This window comes from Paramacrobiotus metropolitanus, unplaced genomic scaffold, assembly GCF_019649055.1.
Source record: "Paramacrobiotus metropolitanus isolate TYO unplaced genomic scaffold, Prichtersi_v1.0 Parri_scaffold0000005, whole genome shotgun sequence".
Taxonomy (NCBI): domain Eukaryota; kingdom Metazoa; phylum Tardigrada; class Eutardigrada; order Parachela; family Macrobiotidae; genus Paramacrobiotus; species Paramacrobiotus metropolitanus.
The window spans coordinates 2,674,106-2,694,876 of NW_026570225.1; the positions used below are offsets into that span (position 1 = coordinate 2,674,106).

Sequence of the window (20,771 nt, forward strand, 5' to 3'; positions counted from 1 at the left end):
TGCATTTTCTAATTTAAAAATTTGAGTTTTAATGTTTCGCAATATTATTAAGGTTTTTACTTTTATTGACAATTGCTGATCTGTTATTATGTAAGATTGTAAGTATAAAATAAAGTATTTATGGTTAGGGAAATTAGCGCAAGATAGACTGCTTAATCCGAAATTAGAGCGGTACAGAGAGCCGATTACCCGTAAACTGATCGATCTGCCTTCGTAGGCCGTTCACCACACCGGCTAAACACGTACCGTGCATTTCCAGTACGCAGACTGTACGCTGCACAGATTGAAAATTTTTGCACAGTTTTATAACTTTTATTCATTTTTTTGTCCGAAAACTCAACTTCAAGCACGACATTCTCGCTGTTAGATTTATTATAACACAGTTATCGCATAATAAATTTGGAAAAAAAATTATCAATCCGGTCTCCGCACTGTTTTTGGTTAACCCTTTGGCTCGGTTACTTTTTTCGGGAGTGGCGTTAGCACCTAATGAGTAGTTACATCGATTGGTCGATGGTTGAAGTCCTGTGCATCGTGCACGAACCCTTCGAAGATTTCTTCGCAAAACTTACTTTGTTAAAAGGAATCCTTGTTTATTTTATCGAAAGCTGGAATATTTCAGTTTCTTTGTGATCATAAAGCAACCATGAGCAAGGTCTGCAGTCGCGATGCCAAAACTCCCAGTGGTGCTTCTGCTAAATGTACGTAAGCATTATTTCCCTTCATGAGACCACGATAGTGACGACTGACGATACATAAGAATTTGCTGATTATTATGGTTTGTTTATCAGATATTAGGGAATTTTCAGGAAATATAGAAAAATACTTAAATTCACTATTAAGTAAAGTTAGATAGTTAGACAGTTGGATGTACATTGTCATTTTTTCTGTCAAAATGCATAGCCTATCGAGGTTTTAACAAACACATGCAGCATGCTGGTAACTTCATAAGTGATAAGTTAAAGTACAGTACATCAGCGCATTTATTGGCATTATGGCAGTGATTATGCCTAAACATATCTCCTCATGTGTTAGTTTTGGTTGAACGCCTAAACGTGTTGGCATGTAGTTATGTCGCGGCGTCGCGCAGTTGATAACTGTGAAACAATGTTGCTATCAATCTTGCTGAGCTTGTGCATTGTAATCGTACTTGATAGTTCATGTATTCGAATCCGCTTTCTTCAGCTTCTTCCGGAGATCCCCGTCTAACAGAATGGAAGAATTTTTTTCTGGACAGCGGCATCCCAGAGCATGCAGCATCGGAGTATGCTGGCATTTTCGTCAAAGAGCGTATCAACTGGGCCATTCTGAAGAATCTCGACAAGGGTTACCTCACCGATATGGGCATAAATACCATCGGTGACCAGATATCTATCCTCCAGGCCGCGAAGCGCTACAGCGGCGAGCAGTATGCTCCGGGCAGCGCAGCCGTGTCCACGTCAGTTCCCAAGAGTTTCACTTTGGCGCCTTTGCGAATGGACACAGAGGAAGCTTTGCCTTCACGCACTGTCTCCTCAACGGCGAAACCTGTGGAGAACAGCAGACATAAACCCGATATAAGTTTCGTGGGCAAGGTGAGTAGGTCGTTTCAATTTTTTGCATTTGTTTTACCTGGCGGTCATCGATAAATCTGGTATAGCCGTATTGGTAAAATGCTTTTAGATTCGTACATAACAAGGTTTGTGTTGTGGTAGATAACTGCCCCGGAACCTCCTGTGACCATTAGGACTGGTAAAAGCGAAGTTTCATCAACGGCGCCACTCCGCTCTATTGTTAAAAGTATGATTATCCTTCTGATTTTGTTCTGATCTACTTCGCACTGTGAATGTCGCACTGTTATAGCTACGGGAGATTCCAGAGGAACAGTAATACTTGTCCGTTCTAAGCGCCCTGTAGAAGAGGATGATAAGGAACGCGCAAGTATGCTCATCATTGCCAGATACTCTGGCAGGGCGAAATTATTATTATGAAACTTTATTTTTCAGTCGTGAAGCGACTTTCCGCTCTCCCACCAAAGCAAGGTAGGAAATTAGTAATCGATTGGATGCGTTTGTGTACGTGTTCGACTGCGGACAGCATGGTGTAAGTCTCTTTGTTTTATATAGTGCGGGCTCAATCGCCACAGGAAGTTATGTTCAACGTCCGACTTGGAGCTGGTCCTAGTGCCAAGCGGGGTAAAATTCGTTGATCCGATGAGGTTTGGCGCTATTAATGCGATTATCTTTTGCAGATGTGTTCTCACGGTTAACCCCAAAGGGCGTCAAGACATCCGGCAATACAAACTTGGTTCACGTCTTGGAGTCGAAGATGTCCCGACTCAGCACCGCCGCTCCTGTCCAAACTGAGGTAAGAAACGTAATAGCACTGAAATACTACGATATTGTAAAATAAGAATTAAGGAGTTCTGTTTTGAAAATTAAGCGAGATAAGCCCGTGGTGGCTACTTTGGTATCGGACGCCATGGAGACTTCCGCGTCACCCTCTATTTTTAACCGCCTGGGTTCAGGCGACAGCAATGTCCGCAGTCGTATTGGTCTCACAACAGCGCAAGTGCCGGCTGTCTCGCGGTCCAGTTCATCATCTTCGACTGTATTCAGTCGTTTAGGTTTTGCTGCCGGTAATGGTCGAAGCCAGAACGGTGCAGCACTGCCTCCAGGTTTGTCTCTTGTGGTGTGGTGTTGGACGTTGGCATAATTTCACAAGGCATTTCATTTTTCGGTTTAGGCGATTTAAGGCAGCGTTTGAATGTGAAGGATCGGCTGGGAGTGCGTAGATAAAGGATTTTGTACGTATCGTTCGTTGTATCAGTAATTAATTAAGCTTCTCTCATTTTAGTAAGTTTCGTGGCTTGTTTTATTGTTCGAATATGTGTTAGGAGTGATTTTTCTCGTTAACACTGTGTAAGGAATTCAAAGCTACTGGTGCTTTGAGAGTTGGGTTGTATACTGTCTCTGCATTTCCATAACTAATTTGGAGCCCTGAAAATCAGAAGGGTGTCTTATATGGATGCCGAGTGTTGAAGTCGCGCCTACTAATACGGTGACCGCACTTCTGAGTGGCACTGATTGTACCTTTGTTACTTAATAATAAGCTGCGATTTTATTGCGATTCTGCTGCAACAAGCTTCTTCTAATATGCTGCACATTTCCCAGTTTTCTTGGAGACAGTGTGAACTACATGGGTTGAAATGCCTTAATTTACCGTGGACGAAATCTAACAAAGACATGGCACTAAATGAAAAAGATACAGCACAAAACGCTAATTGTTACTGCTAACGATTGTAAGTTGCGTTAGGATTAGCGATCGTGCAGTCTGCAGTTGTGCCACATTTGTAACGCGCATGCTCATCGTCTCTGACATTGAGCAAAATCTATCGTGTATCGAATACTATCGATTGGGAAGTATTTTTAGCTTGGCTTTTAGCCGACTAGTATAGTACAGCATTTACACAAGCTGTGATCATGGAAAAATTGCTGGTAGACATTACATAGTACGTTGTATGCACTACACTGAGTTACACACAAACTTGAAAAGTTGTGGAGATCCTTAAAAAGTATTACTGAAATTCGTACAAATTGGATATTTCACGAATATCAAACTGGTTTGGATCCATGGAGACCTTTGATATCACTTTGTTGGCCATTGCTGGACTTAGTGCAGTTTATGCCGTAATATGTTTCTTCGGCTTTAAAGAACCTAAACGTGATACGAAAAAACACGACGAACCGCCAACAGCGCCAATAATTCCAAAGGATTCGTTTTCGGAAAAGCATGAAAAGGGTGGAGTCAAGCGTCGCACAGGACATCTCTACCTTCAGCGCAAATGGTAATGCGTACACCGAATCTCCAGTCTCCGTTACAACAGTTAAAAAAGTGAAATCCCCTTGCCACCAGAACGTTTTTTTAAAACAATGTAAAACAACGATTGAGCAGTAAGCAGAATATGAATGAGCAAAGAAGAATGGATGGAATCGCGGCAAATTACCATGAGGCATGAAGTGTTACCAAGCAAAAAGATTCAGATTTCAGACATCCGGAGCACCAGCCGTTGGAAGCTGGGAAGCAAACTGCACAACGCTTTCTCGCAGCTGCTTCACTTCCTGTTTGTAATCTTCATCAGATGCCAGTCGCCCATAGAATTCCTTAGACGTCGTGGCTCGTTTCCCATTTTTCTGATCCACTTTGTCCGCGATTTTTATTCCTGCAACACACCAGTCAGTCCCATCTGTTTACACACCTTTAAACCTTTACCTGTTTATATTACCTTTATGGATGAATTCCGCAATGGTATCAAAGCCGTCTTCTTTTAGTCCCCGGGTGGTCATCGTCGGCGCTCCCAAACGGACTCCTCCTGGTTTCAAGGCACTCTTGTCGCCCGGGCACGTGTTTTTATTACAGATAATCATAGCTTCTTCCAGCACGCGTTCCACTTTCGCTCCATCAAGTCCCACCGGACGCAGATCCAATAAGCACAAGTGCGTTTCCGTTCCATCTAGAAACTAACTGTTTAACATACAAGTATGCCTACAAAGCCATTGCCAGCATTTTACCGGTTGATAACTTGTATCCACGTTTCTGAAGGCCTTTTGCTAAAGCTTTGGCGTTCTTTACAACCTGCTGCTGATACGAGGTAAACTCTGGAGTCTTCGCCAGTTTAAGTGCAACAGCAATACCTAAAATATTGAAATGTTAATTTTTACACCCCCAGTTCAAGAGTTTTGTTTTCAAACCGGAGTCGGTTTTCAAGAGTTTTATCATCTTTACCGGCAATGGTGTTATTGTGTGGTCCACCCTGCAGCCCTGGAAACACTGCTTCATTGATGGGCTTTTCGAAATCATACATGATTTCTTTTTTGGTTTTTTCATCGACAGATTTGACGCCTACCAATGCAACGGAAATACTGTTATTTTTAACTATTAATGTTGCGTGTTTAAAATTTAATTTTTTTTTCACTTTACCTTTTCGGTAAAAGATTAAACCGGCTCGTGGTCCTCGCAAAGTTTTATGTGTGGTCGTAGTAACAATGTCGCAGTGCTCGAAAGGACTCGGGTGAACTTTAGCCGCCACGAGACCACTGATGTGGGCGATATCGGCCATAAGCAACGCCCCTACTTCAGTGCAGATCTCCCGGAATTTCGGATAATCCAAAATTTGAGGATAGCAGCTCGTTCCTAATTAAAAACCTAGCTAATATTGATGATCAAACGCAGCAGTTCATCTCGAATGCAAAAAAGGTAGGTACATTAAAGTGTAATGCACACTGATACGACACCAGAACCGCAATGTGTGCATATAATACCGGTATTAAATGTAACTACCTAGTACAAGTCCTACTCAGTAACACTTACCGGCAACAATCAATCTAGGTTTGAAAAGTTTTGCATTTTCTCGCAGTCTTTCGTAATCAATAATTCCGGTTTCTGGATTGACCTTGTAGGGCATGCTTTCGAAAAACAACGACGTGGCTGAGATTCGTTTCTTATCCGTCATAAATCCATGAGTTAAATGTCCTCCATCTGGTAGATCCAGTCCCATTAGCCGTCCATGCGGTTCAACCTAAATTAATACTTCAGTGTGTAATTCTCAAAGTGTAAAAACACCATCAGCATAAAATGTCACAAAGCTAGCGCAACATTTATTTAGCCTTTAAAGCGCTGCGCAATTACGTACTTGTTAAACGTCTAATGCACGAAACAGCATAACAAAAGAATTCAGCTTCCCGTTCTCTCGACGTCGCAACAAAAAAATCTAGATCTATATCTCTACTAACCAAGGCAGTATAAACCGCAAAATTAGCAGGCGATCCCGAATATGGCTGCACGTTAACTCCCCATTTCTGAGGATCCAAATCATATAGTTCCAGTGCACGTTTCTGGCATATAATTTCCACCTTGTCGATATTTTCCTGCCCACCGTAGTACCTGCGAAATCAGGTCCAAACTTTATTTCGCATTAAAATCTTATTTAAATGCCCGAAATTTTTGTAACCCGCTTAGGCAAGCATGTATCAATTATTGCTGCTCACATCTGCAAACTGGGAGAGTACATGCATACTTACCGACAGTACCATAATAACGGAATGTTGGAATGGTACACGCGTGTTCAGTATTTAAAAAGACCAAATATAAAAATTAACAAAGCGCCCTCTTTCGAGCTCACACACGAATACGGTATACTAGCCTTACTTTTGCCACCACATTTACCTGGCGCCTGGATATCCTTCGGAATATCTGTTTTGCAGAGCTGTGCATAAAGCATCAAGAACCGCGCGGCTGGTCTGATTCTCCGAAGCAATCAGGCTGATAGCGTTCGCCTGTTGCTTCTTTTCCGCTCGCATCAGATCGTATATCTCGGGATCTACTTCAGTGATTGGTGCTAACAGGGCCGGTTCCATTCTGTTGTTTTCCGACGCTTCGTTATCCAGTACAAGAGTGCTGGCCTTCTGGAAAAGAGGAGCAACGTTTGACAGTGCGCAGCTTGGCGAAGGCCCCCGTGCCACAATCAACTGAATACTGCGCGCTAACATTGTGCGTGTAACAGTAATGCAACACACACTGGCCAACCAAGGCACGAAGACCGCAGGCAGATGCGGAAGTGGATAAGATACTGATTGACGATTTTCACTGATTACGGGTTAATTCAGATTACAGAAATAAGTTACCGAAATCGCAGCAGAACTGGTAAGTGGTAAGCGCAGCACAGTACATTTACAATTCACGGTAAACTGTAGACGTAAGCGTACGTATGTAGCCTTAAGGATTTAAGGCCTGCAGTACCATACTTGCTATGATCAGTTCAACAACAGAAAAAAGTGAGAAAACTGACAATAATCACTATCGTCAAGACGTAAAGCGCGAATTTTAGATTCGGTAAGTGCAGCACTCAAAACGCAAGGCTACTCGTAGTAGTCCCTGCCGGCCGTACATACTCAATAACGCGAATATAGAATATTATCGTTTAGATATTATTATAATTGATATAAAGTACTGTGTATTATTACACTGTAAAGTGTAACAGTAAAAGTATTATTTGTACGACACATTCTACGGCAGCACTCATATTATATGTATGTCGTACAAATGGCACTTTTAATGTTTACATCAGAAATAATCAAATAAACTACTGTACTCGTACGGTTACAAAAAAAACTTGAATATAAATTAGAAGATCGAATACCAACTACTCGTAGAAGTACTTGAGCGGATAAATGTTGTGATTTGTAAGTGAACCACCATCGTAAACTCGTAGCCCGTACTACAAACAAATCATTTGAGCTGTTACTAAACGAACTTCAAGTTATTAATAACTAATTACATTCAGAATATTAATAAATAATTATTTTAAAAATAAATATTGTGTACCAACTCATTTCATTATCAGAGCTCAACGAAGTAATTCTCTTCTTCAAGTCAACAGTTTCTCGGATGCACTGTTTACCGCAAATTATCACTGGCTACACTTATCACCAGTCAAATGACAAAATTCGTTTTAACTGAAAATAGCCACTGTAAAAGTTATTTCGGTTACAATTCGGTAAACCAGTAAGTACTTGTATTGCATGATGCCGGATGTATAAAAATTTTTATTCGCGTTATTAGCAACAAATTATTCACACTTTCTACATAAATCGTGAGGAATTAAAACACAAGCGAGCTACACAACATTGATTGTCGCAGTGTTATGTATTCATCATTCCATACCGAGACCTTAAATCTAACTTTGCAATTATTTAACGAAAAATCACTCATATGAGTCAATTACAATAACTGTTGAGAACTTGGTTCTCAACTTTTCACGTTCTCAACTCAGTCAGCGATTTCGCCACGTACTAGTGTACTACCTAATAAAATAACAAATCCGCAAATTGTTTAACTCTGTCTGTCTATTACTGTACCTGCAGTGCAAATAAACAGAGCCCTAACTTCATTTAGCTTGTTCTTTTGAGTTTTTCTTTTACAGGTAAAGGTCTAACCCTACACACTGCGAATGGAAAGCTAACCAAGTTACAAATCAACAAATTCGTAAAACTTGAGTAATCCTGTGCGCATTCTTATTCGAATTTACCGAACTGAATCCATCCATAATCGTTTTCATATTCGGGAATCGGGACAGGTGTCTGCAGTTACCTAATTACAGACTACAGTAAGTACTTGGTAATCTGCAAATGTTCACAGTGTATGATATGATGCTACCTACCAGACCAAATTTATGAAAATCGCGATCCTACAGAAAGCTAAACGGTAAATTCTGAGGCAGACCATGCGAAAACCAAAAGAGCAAAAACTGACAAGTCTTAAGAGACGCAGACTGCAGATTCATGGCAAGTTGACAACAGATTGCGAAGCTACGAGTCTACGACGGTACGATCCTGTAAAAACGGGACTTTCGCGACCATAAAGCAGAAAGGCTTTGTGAAGAAGATAACCAACCACCGGGAGGGCGGCAGCGAAACCTAAGTAATTCATTTTCATAAAACGTACAATACTCATAACGGGTACTTACTCTAATTACTAACACTATGTAATACATAGAATGATATACCCCTCAAATTAAATACATAAAATACGTACAATACATAATATTAAAAATAATTACAAATGTACAATAAGTATAAATGTACTGTAATGTACGCTTATGTACCGAAGCACATGATGACCAGTATCAGCTGATATTATTTTGAACCGAACAGTCTGAACTCTGGTTAACACTGCATCGCAAACAGCAACAAAAACCTTTTGGCCTCGTTCATTTTATAACAAGATTTTCGAACTCCGTCCTTGTTACGACAGCGTTTTTTGTGTACCCAGATAATAATGATATATATAAATTTTGCTTGTTACCTTGTCCTTGTATAGCATTTTGTAAATAGTTTATCCTTGGGTTTATGTACTTATTCTGATGCAGCAGTAAGATTTTAGTTTGTTCTGCGCCTGCCATCCTGGGAAGCAACAAAAAGGTGAGAGCTATTTGGTTGTTAAGACTTGTAACAATAAGACGCGTACGATTGCTCTTCTCAGTGTACAGTGTATTCACCGTATTTTGTTGTATCTCTGAGAAATGTTTACTAAATAAAGGCTAAAGCTGATAGATAGCTAGATAAATTTTGTTTGAAGTTTTAGTTTTGTGCTCGTTAATTTCGATTTCATTTGTATCACCTACGTGGCAAACGTCGCGGAAGCTGGGAAGCATTACTAATCTATGTATTGGTTGCTATCGTTTCGTTAGAGCACATCCATTTTATTTACTAAATTACTGCCATCTGATAGAGTCATTAGTGTCACATCTGGAAGGTGCCAGCGTGAAGTAGTACTTGTAATCTGTAGTAATATCCACATTGCCTCTGGACTTGGAGAAAACCATGAATCAGAGCGAAGAAGCAGGATCGAATGAACCGAACAGGACCGAAGTTCTCTTTGTCGGATTCAACCAGGATGGAACGTAAGTCCGTCGCGCTGAAGTGAGTGATCGTGATTAGCGCGTCCATTGTTTTTTCTGCTAGATCGCTGGCTATCGGCACACGAAAAGGCTACAAATTGTACTCGATTGCCTCCGTGGAGAAACTGGAACTGATTTATGAAAACAGTGAGTGCACTGAATCTGTAAGTTGAACCAGCAATAAAATTTTCTTCGCAGCAACGGAAAAGGATGTGTGCATCGTGGAAAGACTCTTCTCCAGCAGCCTCGTGGCCATTGTCAGTCTGAATGCGCATCGGATGCTGAAAGTGTGCCATTTCAAGAAAGGCACTGAGATTTGCAATTACAGCTATTCCAATACCATTTTGGCAGTTCGTCTTAATCGATTGGTGAGCAATCTCTAAAATGATTATTTTAGTAATATGTGTAATTAATAGTACAGGTTTAAAATGGATATTGTACTAAACAACAAATGTACAGGCAGGTTTTACATACGGTATGATAAGTTGACACTTGGCAATCCATTTATCTGGTATGATGTCATTAGTCATTACATATCGTGAGGCACGTTAGTCAGGCTGTGCTCAATTTCCCAAGCTGGCATTGTATATTAAAGGAGCGTACGTATGGAGCATAAACGTGTTGCCGTACTTACGGTAAAGAAAATTCCTTTTTTAGCACTTTGTTACTTGTAAGTAAGAGCCAGTTTATGAGGAATGGTGGACACTGGACTGGACAGAAGGCTTGTAGCCTGGGCATCTGTAAATAACAACGCTGAAACGTAAGAGATTTTTTATTTCAGCGTCTGCTGGTTTGCTTGGAAGAGAGCTTGTACATTCACAATATTCGGAACATGGAAGTGTTACACACTATCCGCGATACTCCTCCCAATCCCAAAGGACTCTGCTGTCTGGTACCCAAGGATGAAAACTGTTATTTGGCTTATCCAGGAAGTAGCACCATTGGTGAAGTCCAGATATTTGACGCATCAAATTTGGTTGGTGTCTTTTGAAATTGCGCTCTCCTTTACGCGTGTCCAGACTCCTGATTTATTCGCTCGTAGCGTGCTGCCGCGATGATCAATGCCCATGATAGCCCTCTTGCCAGTATGGCGTTTGATGCAAATGGCACTAAGCTGGCCACTGCTTCCACTAAGGTCAGTTAGCATTGAGCGACGTATTGGGTCACATGGACACGCTCGTTTAATCGTTCTGTTGCGTACAGGGAACAGTCATTCGGGTGTTCAGCGTTCCTTCCGGAGATAAACTGTTTGAACTTCGTCGGGGGATGAAGCGGTATTTTTGGGCCGTCGTTTTGGTTTTTTGTGGATTTTTGCATGTTTCCCTGCTTGTTGTAGTTGCGTGGACATGTATTCTTTGTCATTCAGCCCAGATGCCCTGTTGTTATCATCTTCCAGCAATACGGAGACTGTACACGTGTTCAAGCTGGAACAAGGCGAAAAGTACTAACACGAGAAAATATGTTGTTCTGATCCTTTTGATACCCGTTCTGATCCGCGTTTTTCGCAGGCCTCCGGAACAGAATCAGAGTTGGATGAATTACCTGGGTAAAGCCATCATGAATGCTGCCACGTACTTGCCCGCTCAAGTTTCGGACGTTGTCAATCAGGGACGCTCATTTGCCGTTGTACGCCACCCATTTAGTGGTGTTCGCAACATCTGCATGATTGCGAAGTATAAAGAATCTGCTGTTTGCATTACTTTGTTCGTGTCAGTAACCGCTTTTTGGCAGTTTGCAGAAGACTCCTCGCCTTTTAGTAGCTTCCGCCGATGGTTACCTCTACATATATGCTATTGATCCCAACGAAGGAGGAGACTGCACTTTGCTAAAACAGCATAAGTTCGTGTTTATCCGTATTTTTAAGTACTTCAATGCGACATTATCATTAATTTTTCTAGACTGGAGAAAATGAGTAATCCCGCTACAGCGGGCGATGGAGCAGTTCCGAGACCATCTAGCCCCATCACCTACGCAGCGGCTGCCGCTAAGCAGCCTGAGAAGTCTATGCCCGTTGGCAGTCTCGGTTCCGATCGGGGTAATTATGCATGAATAAGCTGATATTTTTGCTTGAATTTTTCACTGCTTTGGTCGTGTTCGTTTGTGAGACATTGTCTGCAATCTGATCTGAATTTTCAATTTTGAATCGTTTCCTACATTACTGCTTTTTTTGTTGCCGGTGATGACAATAACGTCTCTCGGTTTTTAGTTGCACACTACAGTTAGTACTTGTCGCTAGAGTACGGCGTAATTGTTTACTACCATTAAAATGAAAAGTTAACGTCAAAATTTTAAACCGACGAACTTGTACAGCATGTCATAGCTAACGATAAGTACTGCATGCGATTTCACAGTACACTTTGTATTTCCATTACAGGTGCTCCTGATAGCGATTCCCCTCCTCCGGTTCAGCGACCCGAAGCATAATTCCATTTTATCGTTTTTCTTGTTGAATTTCTTGTTTCTGTCAGTTACCGAGAAGTGAATTTCATTGTCGGTTTACATTTTGCAACCTTTTGAACTTCTTCGTTCCAGTTACGGTTTTGATATTGGTCATGTGCAGTTCTGCACATACTTATCGTTAATTAAGTAGATGAAAAGTACCTTAGCCCAAGGTGTCTCCGTACTTCAGGGTCTAGTGTCTACTGGTTTGTGTTTTCTGAATTTACTTTCAGTTTAAGAATATTAAAAATCTCAAAGTGATCGTTTTGCCAGTCAGGACACCACCATAACGAAACGGAGCGCAAACGTGGCATGTAGTGTTTACATTTCAGTATTAAATGTTTACTACAGTAGAGTATGGTTTCTTAAAAATTTTTACTGAGATGCGGATCCAGTGTAGAATAACGAAAACTCAATTATACCTTTGATGCAATTTTGGAATAAAAAATGTTTATTCACCGTTGCATTAATATTGTTCAAGATTTTAAGAACAAGAGAATACTTTTGTACCCAGAACCAGAATCAAAGTGCAAAATCTATATTGTTAAGTCAGAACAACGTAAGAGCGATGTACGTAGCATATCCATACATAAAAAAAACAGTTGACAGGTTTGTCCATATATCGCGTGAAGCGTGCACACCCTCACGTTTCTCTTTAGGCCTGCAAACCAAACAATACGTTTCTCAGAGGAACTGCAAGAAACAGATGTCATGATTACGTCTTCACCCGGAACATACTTGAGATACCGCACTGAAACAAATGCAAAAAGCAATTTTTAATAAGAACATACTAAAGTAATGTCCCTTTTATGAAACATTGAACTACATTCACCCGCATGGCTATACTGAAAGAATACGAATGAGAAATTATGACACTATTTACTACAGTACTTGCAAAAATAACTTCGAAATATTTCCTGTGAACTTTTCGAAATCCAGGTTATCGCAAACACTGATCAAATAAGCAGCTATGGTGTACAATAAAATGGTCCCCAAATCACTACTTCTAACGCTGTTACGGCACCCAATCAGCCAAATATTATTATAGGCAAGAATGACAGTCCTTATTCATCAGAATAACTCAAACACAGAAAAAACCTTTATTAAAATTCCACTAAGGATTTCGCGGGGCAGCGTTATTTAAAATGACTATGACTTTAAAGACTTAAATGTACCTCCATATTATCACAGAATCGTGAATCACAATAGCAATGAGCAATCAATCGTCTTCTGATTCCTGTACACTGGAAGCGGAAACGTTGCTCCAGATGGTCGATTTTAGTAAGGAAAGAATCCACAACTTACCGTGCATGCATTCAGGGCGTCATCTCACCGACCGACACGTACTCACTCATCCGTCTGCATTTCGGACGGAGTGTTACCTTTCGGCAGCTCGATGGCATCCAAGACGGGTGAGGTGTTTTCCAACTGAGCTTCCACATTGTTGGGAGCAGCAATATCCTGCTTCGAGTTCGACGTCTTTGATTTATCTACAAAACCAGGTGAAATTACAAACATGTCGCATTAATATTTCATGAACGTATTGTATTTGTCGGCAAAATATAAGCAGTTCGATATATTACACGTTCTATCCCTACTACATGTGTTAATCTTACTTGAGGAAACGGAACCATCTCGGTGACGTCGACGATCCTTTTCCTCTCGAGATCGTGAACGCCGTTTTTTATCATCTTTGCTGCGCGAATGAGATCGACGCCGTTTGGAATCCCTAGAACGTGAGCGTTGCTTGGAGTCTCGCTTTTCACGCCGATCTTTGGAGCGACTACGACTGCGGCGTCGCCCGCTGTCCACCTTCCTGCGGCTATTACTACGGGAGCGAGAACGTCGACGATTCCGGTCACGACTGCTGCTGCGTCGTCGACGCTCACGAGAATCCGATCGTTTCGACCTGCGAGTGCAAGCAAGTTACGGGTGAATCATTCTAGGCATCCTAATAATCGGGCATACTTGTCACGGCTGCGATCTCGACCATTTTTACTGGATCGCTCATCACGTTTCTCACTGCGGCCACGACTATTTCCACGGTCTTCATGACGATGTTCACGCTCTTTGCGCCGGTCTTCCAGTTCCTTCTGAACCCGGTCCTGCGTTTTCCACAATATTTTTAGTAGAGAAATATTGTTTTCAGCAACAGATAGAATGCCTGTGTACCTCTTCATCTTTCAAAGTTTGACGGATCTTTGCGTAGCCAACATGCTGTTTGCCGGCCAGGTGATCGTCAATGCGCTGCTGTGCATCTCCGACAATCAAGAATGCCCCACACGTCTGACACACTTCCAGCTGTTTCTCTTGCTGTACAGCCAACTCCAGCGTCTAACACGCCATTGCAGATATTAGTGAAAAAATTCTAGAGAAGATAAATCTACGCCGTACCGCTTTCAAACCATCCAGATCTTTACGCAATTGGTCTGACTGTCGCAATTTTGACTGGGCTTCTTCCACTCGCCCCACGGTTCCCAAACGTTCAGCCTAACAAAGAAATCAAGTTGATCAACTCATTAGCTATGCAATTAATAAACAGTCTGTTAGAGCAAAACAGAATCAGACAAAATATTGCAGCAAACGATGCGCAGTGTAGCACCTACTTCTTGAACCAAATCCTCGATTTTTTGGGACAAATCTTTCACTTTATCGTCATACTTCGTACCAGTATTGGTGGCCTGCAAGTAAACAATAACAAAAATTTACTAAAAAATTGGTAATCAAACTGTTGAAGCACGCACCGAGACTTGTTTTGTGGCTTCTAGACGGTCTTTTCCCCGATCAATACGCCGATCAACGTCTTGAACCATTGTGCGCAAAAAATGAAAGAAATCAGATTCATATCCCATTGTGCCTTTTTTTCGATCACTCTGGTATCTGCAAGACAGCATTTCTCTTTATTTATGCATTAAGGGATTGATTTGCGTTATTATAGTCAAAAGATTTTACCTCTTCTTCATCTCTTCGTCGTGCAGAAGCTTGCAAATACCCAAATCAGCTTTAGTATTGGTGAAAAGCTCGTTAGGGCAATAGTTCGCCAAAAAATGCTTGCAAACCTACAAATTCACAAAACTATTATAGATGCATATATTAATTAAAAACAGTACCCTACTCTTTCTAGCATCTTGCTGCCCAGCTATTGTACTGGCACAGTAATAGCACAGTACGCGTTTTGTAGGAAATTAGTCTCACTAGGACAGTTTCTTTAAGGCTAGCCGCTATGTCCATAACTTCGATAAGAGTCCCCCAAAACCGAAAACTCCCTACGCCGCTGAAGTTTTCTCCGTTTTATCAAATTTTGTATATTGTGATCCTCTGCGGAAATTAGAAGCGATCCGCAAATTACTGAAAGATAAGAAATCGACTCACAGATTCATCATCCCATCGTAATTCCTTGCGTTCATTAGGAGCAGCGTTTCTGTTCCGGCCCATGAGTTCATCCAGCATTTGTGCCATGAAATCTCGCGCCATTTTCAGATTTTCGCACCGAACTAGTACTAGTAGGCACTTGTTAACGATTCAGTCCACGCTTCGTGGACCACACTTGTAACCAAGTTTACAACCGTCTCATGAATAATCATAAAGCAAAGCGACAACTGGAAGTTGTAGCGTATCCAAGAAACCAAAACAACGGTAATCACAGGCGAAGACTCCGAAGAGGAGCAAGCGTAAGAAACAATTCCCACACAACAAAGTAGTGAGACAGGGTGTTACCACCAGAAGTGGATCGGTAGGTTTCTGTTTACATATAAGTACTTTATCAATGCACACCTCCAGAAAAGCAATATTTTAAACGATAAAGCAAGTTAAGCAACACTGTTTTCAGTTCCACTACACTACACTCTTAGCCAGGTCGATAATTATCAAGTACTCGCTCACACTTCAGCGGCTTGATAAAAGTCATAAAACGGGAAGCGATAGGCGCATATACATAGGTGTCCAAATCCGAGCGCCGTACAGAGGAGACAGCCGTTGCGCGGTATCCACCGCTACCAAATCGCTCCCAAATTCGAAATTGATAATTCATGGCGGTGCTCCAAACTTCCCAGGAAACTGTACACAGAGGAAGGGTTCAACCCTGGGCGGCTGGATGCGTGCGTGCGTTCTTTCAACTTTTCGGTTTTTTTTTAAATTTTACAGTTCACTCTGTACTCTGTAGTCTTGTTTATGTTTTTCAGCTTTTGAGTTTTGTTATTGTAAGCAATCTTTTGTTAGGCAGCATCAAGCCTGCCAATTCTTTTTAGCTTTTGAAGATATCCTTATCCATTATAAAACTGTGACGTGGTGTTGTTTCAGTTTTCAAGGATCTTTCCGTTTTCCGCTTCTAATATGACAGTATCCTTGAAATCCAGATATTACTGAATAAGATGATTCAGCACGGCAAGCGTTTTCTGGCGGCTCTGTTTTCGTCCCTTCGACGCGAACCCGTTCAAGTGCGCCATTACCGCGAAACTCCTATAGACAGAATCCGGACAAGACATTTTGGATTCGAAAATCACATTAAATATCATATTGGTGGCTTTCTACCGCGCATTAAACCCACTCCGGAACTGAAGCCGATCTCTGGGACACGAACAAAATTCAAGAATTCATGGGCTCTTCATCGCGCAGCTTTCGGGCAGAACGATTATATCGACATTCTTGGGGATGGAACGCTGCATCCGCGCGATCTTCTTAAGGGTCCTGTGTGGCTCAAAGGATTTCGAGGCTCAGAAATGCAGCGATTAATTCGCCGGCGAAACTACGGTTTGCATTGGATGCCAATGGTGTATCCTGAAAAGTGGACTAATTTGCTAAAACAGCTCAGGTAAGAAAGCGAAGAGACGGGAAATGAATGAACAGGAGCTTGACGATCAGTTTCTGATGTTGGGATTAGGATCGAATTTAACTTTGTTTACAGTCGAATGGTTTAAGAATCTTTCATTTTCGGAGCACGAAAATGGTTTCGTTTGGTTTTGACATTTGCTGTTATTGGATTTCGTAGTAACAGAACTAGTAAATTAGCAGAGAGCAATAAATTGCTGATGAACGTTCTTGTAAATCTTTATACTTTAAACAGGTATCTGGATCGATATCATAACTTCAAACAGAATCACAAGGACTGGAAAAATCGTTATGAAGCGAAAGCTCATAAATGGGACATCATGCCGAGATTCGTGAACAAGCGAATAATGAGATGAAGCAGACTTAGAGAACGGGACGTAATTATTGTACGAAGTTCTCCTATTAAATCAGCTGAACTTACCGTTCTTCTCAGCCAGTTTAACGTGGATCCATCTTTGCTGTGCTGCTTTTGAGTGTTTTAGCTGTTGTTGCAAATTAAACTGAGCCATGGTTTGCCGTGAATAGAGTGGCTGGCAAGTGGCCATTCCGTTAACTGTGCAAACGATGAAAAGAAATTTTGTGTCTCGACCTTTCAATAATTGTACGTAAGACCATTTTTGTCGGATGTGTTGTGTAATTAAATTAGATCGGGGATACATACAGAAAACGCATAATATTATGTGCGTAGTTCTATGAGGAGTTCAATGGCATTTTAGAAGGATTTTGCATAAGTGCAATCCAGACTGAAACTGAGAATGCGGTTTTTTGTAAACACTTTTCTCACGAGTTTGTGAGCTCAGTAGTTTTGTTGCACTGCACAACACGGCTGCGAGAAGATTTCATCAGATTACTGTACATTCCATCGACATTCGCAGTGCCGAGTCTGCCGACTCACTGCCGAGTGCACAAACAATTTAAGTGCGTTCATTTCTAATTTACCAATATGTAGTTCTTATTTGACGGGTTTGTAAATTAAGCAATAATGTATGTACACTTGTGGTTTACATCCAGACATTCCGGATCCACTGTTCTGTTCTGTGTTCACCATAAACTGTAATGGCACATGTGCAGCTGTAATCCCTTTCCGCGTTTCTCGCGGGCACAGGGCCCTACACCCTCGATGACACTGTCCGTTTCCGCAAACGGCGAACAAAATCGATTGGGATGGTTGACATATGAGCCGTGATCCGCATCCATATAGATGGAAAACATCCTGGCCCGCAGTCCGACCACTTCCTGGCAGGCACGGTGCACGCCCAGCGGAAACAGGATGAAGGGCCGCTTCGTGGGCAGCACCATGTGATTGGAGGGGGCCGAGTCGTTGCGACAGCAGAAATAATAGTGCGTAAAGGTGTCAAAGAATTCTCCGGTCGGCATGCGCCCGCGCGTTCGCCGGTTGACCGTGCCGATGTCGTCCAGGCCGACGGCGCTCCAGTTGAAGCCAGGTGGACAGCGTTCGTAGATGTTAAATTTCTGTTGCGCGTTGAAGATGCAGTAGGAGCCAGGAGGGAAGTCGGCATTGACATGGCTGCAGTCGTAGTCCACCGGCTCATCCGACGTGTCGGCTGGCGGATCACGGACGCAAAACTCCAGTGTGACGGCTTCTTTGGTGATTTGTGCGCTGAGCAGATTCTGCTGGGAGACGGAAGAGGCCGCGCGGAGCCGGTGCCTTACCTCACCGGTGCCCCAAGCGCCGCCTCCTGGACATCCGGTAGCCGCGCGCAGCAAAGCGAATGGGGCCTTCGGCCAGCAATTAGTAGCCGGTACATTCCGGGGCACACGCTTCAAGGGAACAGTCCCGTTGACCAGAGCATGATCCAATCTGGCAGGGTCACCGAATGTACTTGTCTCGTTTAAACTGCAACAAGTGCTCCTGTTAAATTGCTGTAGACTGTACGGCAACGTAAGCGTAGAATTTGTTTTGAAGTTGATCTCGAAAAAGTTAGAAAATTCAGCTATAGGTTCTATAGCAGCCACAGCAGACTTTTAATTATTAGTAGCGGGTACTGGGTACGTTTGAAAATGCTGAACAGTATACAAGCAATTTTGTGGAATAGAAATACTCGTATAGAATAATAGAAAGTACTGTTTGTGAAATTTTTTTTTCAGCTTCGTAGCGGTGAATGTGCGTGCTGGTCGTGCGTGCACGCGTACAATACAATACCCGATCTATAGCTGGCATGGCATTTAATAGCGGCTGATGCACAGTCCGGACTTCGTAGCGTTTCGAAAACCCAATTTTACGGATACATTTCCTTTGTTCAGGGAGCCCGAGCATGCAGTATTACAGTAACGTAGTTTAATAATTAGTTTTTTATGTACGGTTTTTATACACATGGTTTTCGGTTTTTATACACACAGTTTTTGCGGAGTCGATAAAAAGAACAAAAACAACAAAAATGGCCTGAATGGTTGCTCGTATGTTGCACAAATCACTTGCCAGTTGCACTGAAGTTCTCACTTCCCAGCACAACCAGTGCTCATTATGCATAAGTGCCCTTTATAAAGCATGAAGCATGTTACACATTTACGTTGCTCAATCTCACTAACCAATAACCATACTCGTATGACTTACTAAACATGGATTGGATTAATTTTCATAATTCTAAAATCTAAATATACCGTATGGTTTACAGTACACTGTTCGGTGAATCATTCAATCATGAAATAAACAGTGTCCCACATCTAATGGTAAGTACTGTGTTGTAAGTTTCCACAAACATTCATGCTTCATAATAAAGCGATTTAAGTTGCACACTGCAAAAATTTAAGCAAGTATTAAAGTGTCGGAATCACAAACGGCATTTCGTGTCCACTTAGACTCTGCTCGTTGCTCGTACCTGATAAGAAATGTACTGCAATTAGTATTATCAGCGTATACTGTATATTTACAGCCACCCTTACAATTATTAGGATTCAGCCGTACCGTACAAAAAATTGTATGTTTTCATCAAATTTCATGGTTCTACTTATTTCTTACGTTTGAAAAATCCGTTTACTTCTAGTACGTACTAAGTACGCATATTCTTTCACAAATCTTAATCTTATAATATAAGAAGAACTATTGTAAGGTTACGAATATTGCAGGTTCATCACTGATGGCGGCATGCCGGTAATATTGCCGAGCACTGTTCGGCGAGCAGGGAGTTTAACTGGCGATAAATGTATCGATGTCAATTGTCAAATACTGACCTCTGCCGGGATAATACATCCTCAAGAGTAATTTGTTGACAATGAGCATAAAAGCATGAATTGCTAATAAATAATAATATGAGCATGGAATGGATCAACCCATTCTTTTCTTCACACATTTTGCACAAAAAGCCGAATTCAACTTTTTATGGCACATCTCGCTCAAGAAGGGCGCAATAATACTTGGCGATCATTCCACGACAACGATCTGATTATAAGACTTTTACACCATCGGTTGGCAATTTTAATGCTCTCAAGCAACGAACCAGTAAAATACCGTATAAGCGCTACTCAACCAGCTTAAAGCGACAGTATGGAAAACTCTCCTATTCTTGCGTAATTGACCACAAGAGTGCCAATAAAAGCCCGGGAAAGATCGTCGGCAAACATAACCTACACAACGGCAGCCGGAAGTCATGGCTACAGCGCACAATACTGCATTAATGGCGAATGCTGGCTGTTTGGGCAATCTTGATACGGATAATTGTGTAGTGGTGGTTGTTGACTCAAGTATCTGATAGAAAGATGCCTCAGTTTTATGAGGATCATATCGGTATCTCGCATCAGATAAGGGGACCTGATGTAAGAGGACGGAGGACGGGATGGGAGCAGTGGCGGCGGCGTGTACGCACTGTACGTGCAGAATGGCTGGCTGCGCTGTAATGGATCAGGGTTCACTGCGTTTGCCATGCGATGGATCATGCGCAAATTCCGAATGGAAATCGTCCAGTCAGAAACAGAAGTCCATTAAATTAAAAGCTACAGACAAACTTCCTCTTGGCCTACTTGTTATGTGACCGAATACTATGTTTGCACGACTGCAGATCCAATATGAAGATAAATGTGGATTTATTTTGTGAAGCAATCCAGAATTATT

The 20,771-nt window shown here is 41.8% G+C and overlaps 6 protein-coding genes across 16 annotated transcripts; 3 read left to right on the forward strand and 3 right to left on the reverse strand.

The window, feature by feature from the left end:
• The first annotated feature begins 285 nt into the window (after positions 1-285).
• Positions 286-3,212, forward strand: LOC129581346 (uncharacterized). The gene is made up of 9 exons (XM_055472348.1): positions 286-701; positions 1,186-1,574; positions 1,695-1,779; positions 1,843-1,920; positions 1,986-2,021; positions 2,106-2,174; positions 2,231-2,346; positions 2,422-2,656; positions 2,725-3,212. Exons 1-9 carry the CDS (start codon positions 647-649, stop codon positions 2,775-2,777), a joined length of 1,116 nt encoding a protein of 371 aa, XP_055328323.1. The 5' UTR covers positions 286-646; the 3' UTR covers positions 2,778-3,212.
• Positions 3,213-3,666: 454 nt separating this feature from the next.
• On the reverse strand, positions 3,667-8,350 carry LOC129581388 (serine hydroxymethyltransferase, cytosolic-like). Of its 2 annotated transcripts, XM_055472409.1 has the most exons (10): positions 8,198-8,350; positions 8,066-8,127; positions 6,205-6,443; positions 5,772-5,922; positions 5,350-5,557; positions 4,960-5,172; positions 4,765-4,881; positions 4,551-4,673; positions 4,265-4,492; positions 3,667-4,201 (listed from the first exon to the last, which is right to left on the reverse strand). In XM_055472409.1, the coding sequence occupies exons 2-10, from the start codon at positions 8,093-8,095 to the stop codon at positions 4,026-4,028; spliced, it is 1,485 nt and encodes a 494-aa protein (XP_055328384.1). In that variant the 5' UTR covers positions 8,096-8,127; positions 8,198-8,350; the 3' UTR covers positions 3,667-4,025. The 2 variants fall into 2 exon arrangements, with proteins under 2 accessions (XP_055328384.1, XP_055328383.1); XM_055472408.1 differs by lacking the exons at positions 8,066-8,127; positions 8,198-8,350 and having other exon boundaries at positions 3,668-4,201; positions 6,205-6,656.
• Positions 8,351-8,748: 398 nt separating this feature from the next.
• Positions 8,749-12,136, forward strand: LOC129581389 (WD repeat domain phosphoinositide-interacting protein 2-like). 2 transcript variants are annotated; one of them, XM_055472412.1, is made up of 12 exons: positions 8,749-8,957; positions 9,268-9,439; positions 9,501-9,583; positions 9,635-9,804; positions 10,218-10,412; positions 10,479-10,571; positions 10,640-10,710; positions 10,773-10,877; positions 10,945-11,109; positions 11,168-11,275; positions 11,335-11,471; positions 11,811-12,136. In XM_055472412.1, exons 2-12 carry the CDS (start codon positions 9,360-9,362, stop codon positions 11,858-11,860), a joined length of 1,257 nt encoding a protein of 418 aa, XP_055328387.1. In that variant the 5' UTR covers positions 8,749-8,957; positions 9,268-9,359; the 3' UTR covers positions 11,861-12,136. The 2 variants fall into 2 exon arrangements, with proteins under 2 accessions (XP_055328387.1, XP_055328386.1); XM_055472411.1 differs by having other exon boundaries at positions 9,325-9,439.
• Positions 12,137-12,308: 172 nt separating this feature from the next.
• Positions 12,309-15,884, reverse strand: LOC129581390 (luc7-like protein 3). Of its 9 annotated transcripts, XR_008689503.1 has the most exons (12): positions 15,248-15,884; positions 14,828-14,934; positions 14,620-14,755; positions 14,482-14,556; positions 14,270-14,365; positions 14,048-14,209; positions 13,844-13,980; positions 13,492-13,784; positions 13,181-13,365; positions 13,051-13,119; positions 12,614-12,626; positions 12,309-12,536 (listed from the first exon to the last, which is right to left on the reverse strand). XR_008689503.1 is itself a non-coding variant. In XM_055472415.1 (10 exons), exons 1-9 carry the CDS (start codon positions 15,347-15,349, stop codon positions 13,223-13,225), a joined length of 1,251 nt encoding a protein of 416 aa, XP_055328390.1. In that variant the 5' UTR covers positions 15,350-15,884; the 3' UTR covers positions 12,309-13,119; positions 13,181-13,222. The 9 variants fall into 9 exon arrangements, 3 of the variants coding, with proteins under 3 accessions (XP_055328390.1, XP_055328389.1, XP_055328388.1); XR_008689502.1 differs by lacking the exon at positions 12,614-12,626; XR_008689501.1 differs by having other exon boundaries at positions 12,309-12,626.
• Positions 15,885-16,003: 119 nt separating this feature from the next.
• LOC129581391 (39S ribosomal protein L51, mitochondrial-like) lies at positions 16,004-17,352 on the forward strand. The gene is made up of 2 exons (XM_055472416.1): positions 16,004-16,685; positions 16,938-17,352. Exons 1-2 carry the CDS (start codon positions 16,246-16,248, stop codon positions 17,056-17,058), a joined length of 561 nt encoding a protein of 186 aa, XP_055328391.1. The 5' UTR covers positions 16,004-16,245; the 3' UTR covers positions 17,059-17,352.
• A 146-nt stretch (positions 17,353-17,498) lies between these two features.
• LOC129581444 (uncharacterized) lies at positions 17,499-20,344 on the reverse strand. Its single transcript, XM_055472522.1, has 2 exons — positions 19,895-20,344; positions 17,499-18,560 (listed from the first exon to the last, which is right to left on the reverse strand). Exons 1-2 carry the CDS (start codon positions 20,011-20,013, stop codon positions 17,744-17,746), a joined length of 936 nt encoding a protein of 311 aa, XP_055328497.1. The 5' UTR covers positions 20,014-20,344; the 3' UTR covers positions 17,499-17,743.
• Positions 20,345-20,771: the final 427 nt, after the last annotated feature.

Excerpts from the sequence above, each read along its gene's own strand:
- LOC129581346 (XM_055472348.1), top strand. The coding sequence starts at position 647 with ATGAGCAAGGTCTGCAGTCGCGATGCCAAAACTCCCAGTGGTGCTTCT. Across the intron at positions 1,780-1,842 it reads ACTCCGCTCTATTGTTAAAA|CTACGGGAGATTCCAGAGGA; the intron begins GTATGATTATCC and ends GCACTGTTATAG. Across the intron at positions 2,175-2,230 it reads TGGTCCTAGTGCCAAGCGGG|ATGTGTTCTCACGGTTAACC; the intron begins GTAAAATTCGTT and ends TATCTTTTGCAG.
- LOC129581390 (XM_055472415.1), bottom strand. The coding sequence starts at position 15,349 with ATGGCGCGAGATTTCATGGCACAAATGCTGGATGAACTCATGGGCCGG. Across the intron at positions 14,935-15,247 it reads TACGATGGGATGATGAATCT|GTTTGCAAGCATTTTTTGGC; the intron begins GTGAGTCGATTT and ends GTGAATTTGTAG. Across the intron at positions 14,756-14,827 it reads GACGAAGAGATGAAGAAGAG|ATACCAGAGTGATCGAAAAA; the intron begins GTAAAATCTTTT and ends GCTGTCTTGCAG.
- LOC129581389 (XM_055472412.1), top strand. The coding sequence starts at position 9,360 with ATGAATCAGAGCGAAGAAGCAGGATCGAATGAACCGAACAGGACCGAA. Across the intron at positions 11,110-11,167 it reads AACATCTGCATGATTGCGAA|TTTGCAGAAGACTCCTCGCC; the intron begins GTATAAAGAATC and ends GCTTTTTGGCAG. Across the intron at positions 11,276-11,334 it reads ACTTTGCTAAAACAGCATAA|ACTGGAGAAAATGAGTAATC; the intron begins GTTCGTGTTTAT and ends TAATTTTTCTAG.
- LOC129581444 (XM_055472522.1), bottom strand. The coding sequence starts at position 20,013 with ATGTGTGAAGAAAAGAATGGGTTGATCCATTCCATGCTCATATTATTA. Across the intron at positions 18,561-19,894 it reads GATGTATTATCCCGGCAGAG|TTTAAACGAGACAAGTACAT; the intron begins GTCAGTATTTGA and ends CACTTGTTGCAG.
- LOC129581388 (XM_055472408.1), bottom strand. The coding sequence starts at position 6,527 with ATGTTAGCGCGCAGTATTCAGTTGATTGTGGCACGGGGGCCTTCGCCA. Across the intron at positions 5,173-5,349 it reads ACCTAGATTGATTGTTGCCG|GAACGAGCTGCTATCCTCAA; the intron begins GTAAGTGTTACT and ends GTTTTTAATTAG. Across the intron at positions 4,674-4,764 it reads ACACAATAACACCATTGCCG|GTATTGCTGTTGCACTTAAA; the intron begins GTAAAGATGATA and ends TCAATATTTTAG.
- LOC129581391 (XM_055472416.1), top strand. The coding sequence starts at position 16,246 with ATGATTCAGCACGGCAAGCGTTTTCTGGCGGCTCTGTTTTCGTCCCTT. Across the intron at positions 16,686-16,937 it reads AATTTGCTAAAACAGCTCAG|GTATCTGGATCGATATCATA; the intron begins GTAAGAAAGCGA and ends TACTTTAAACAG.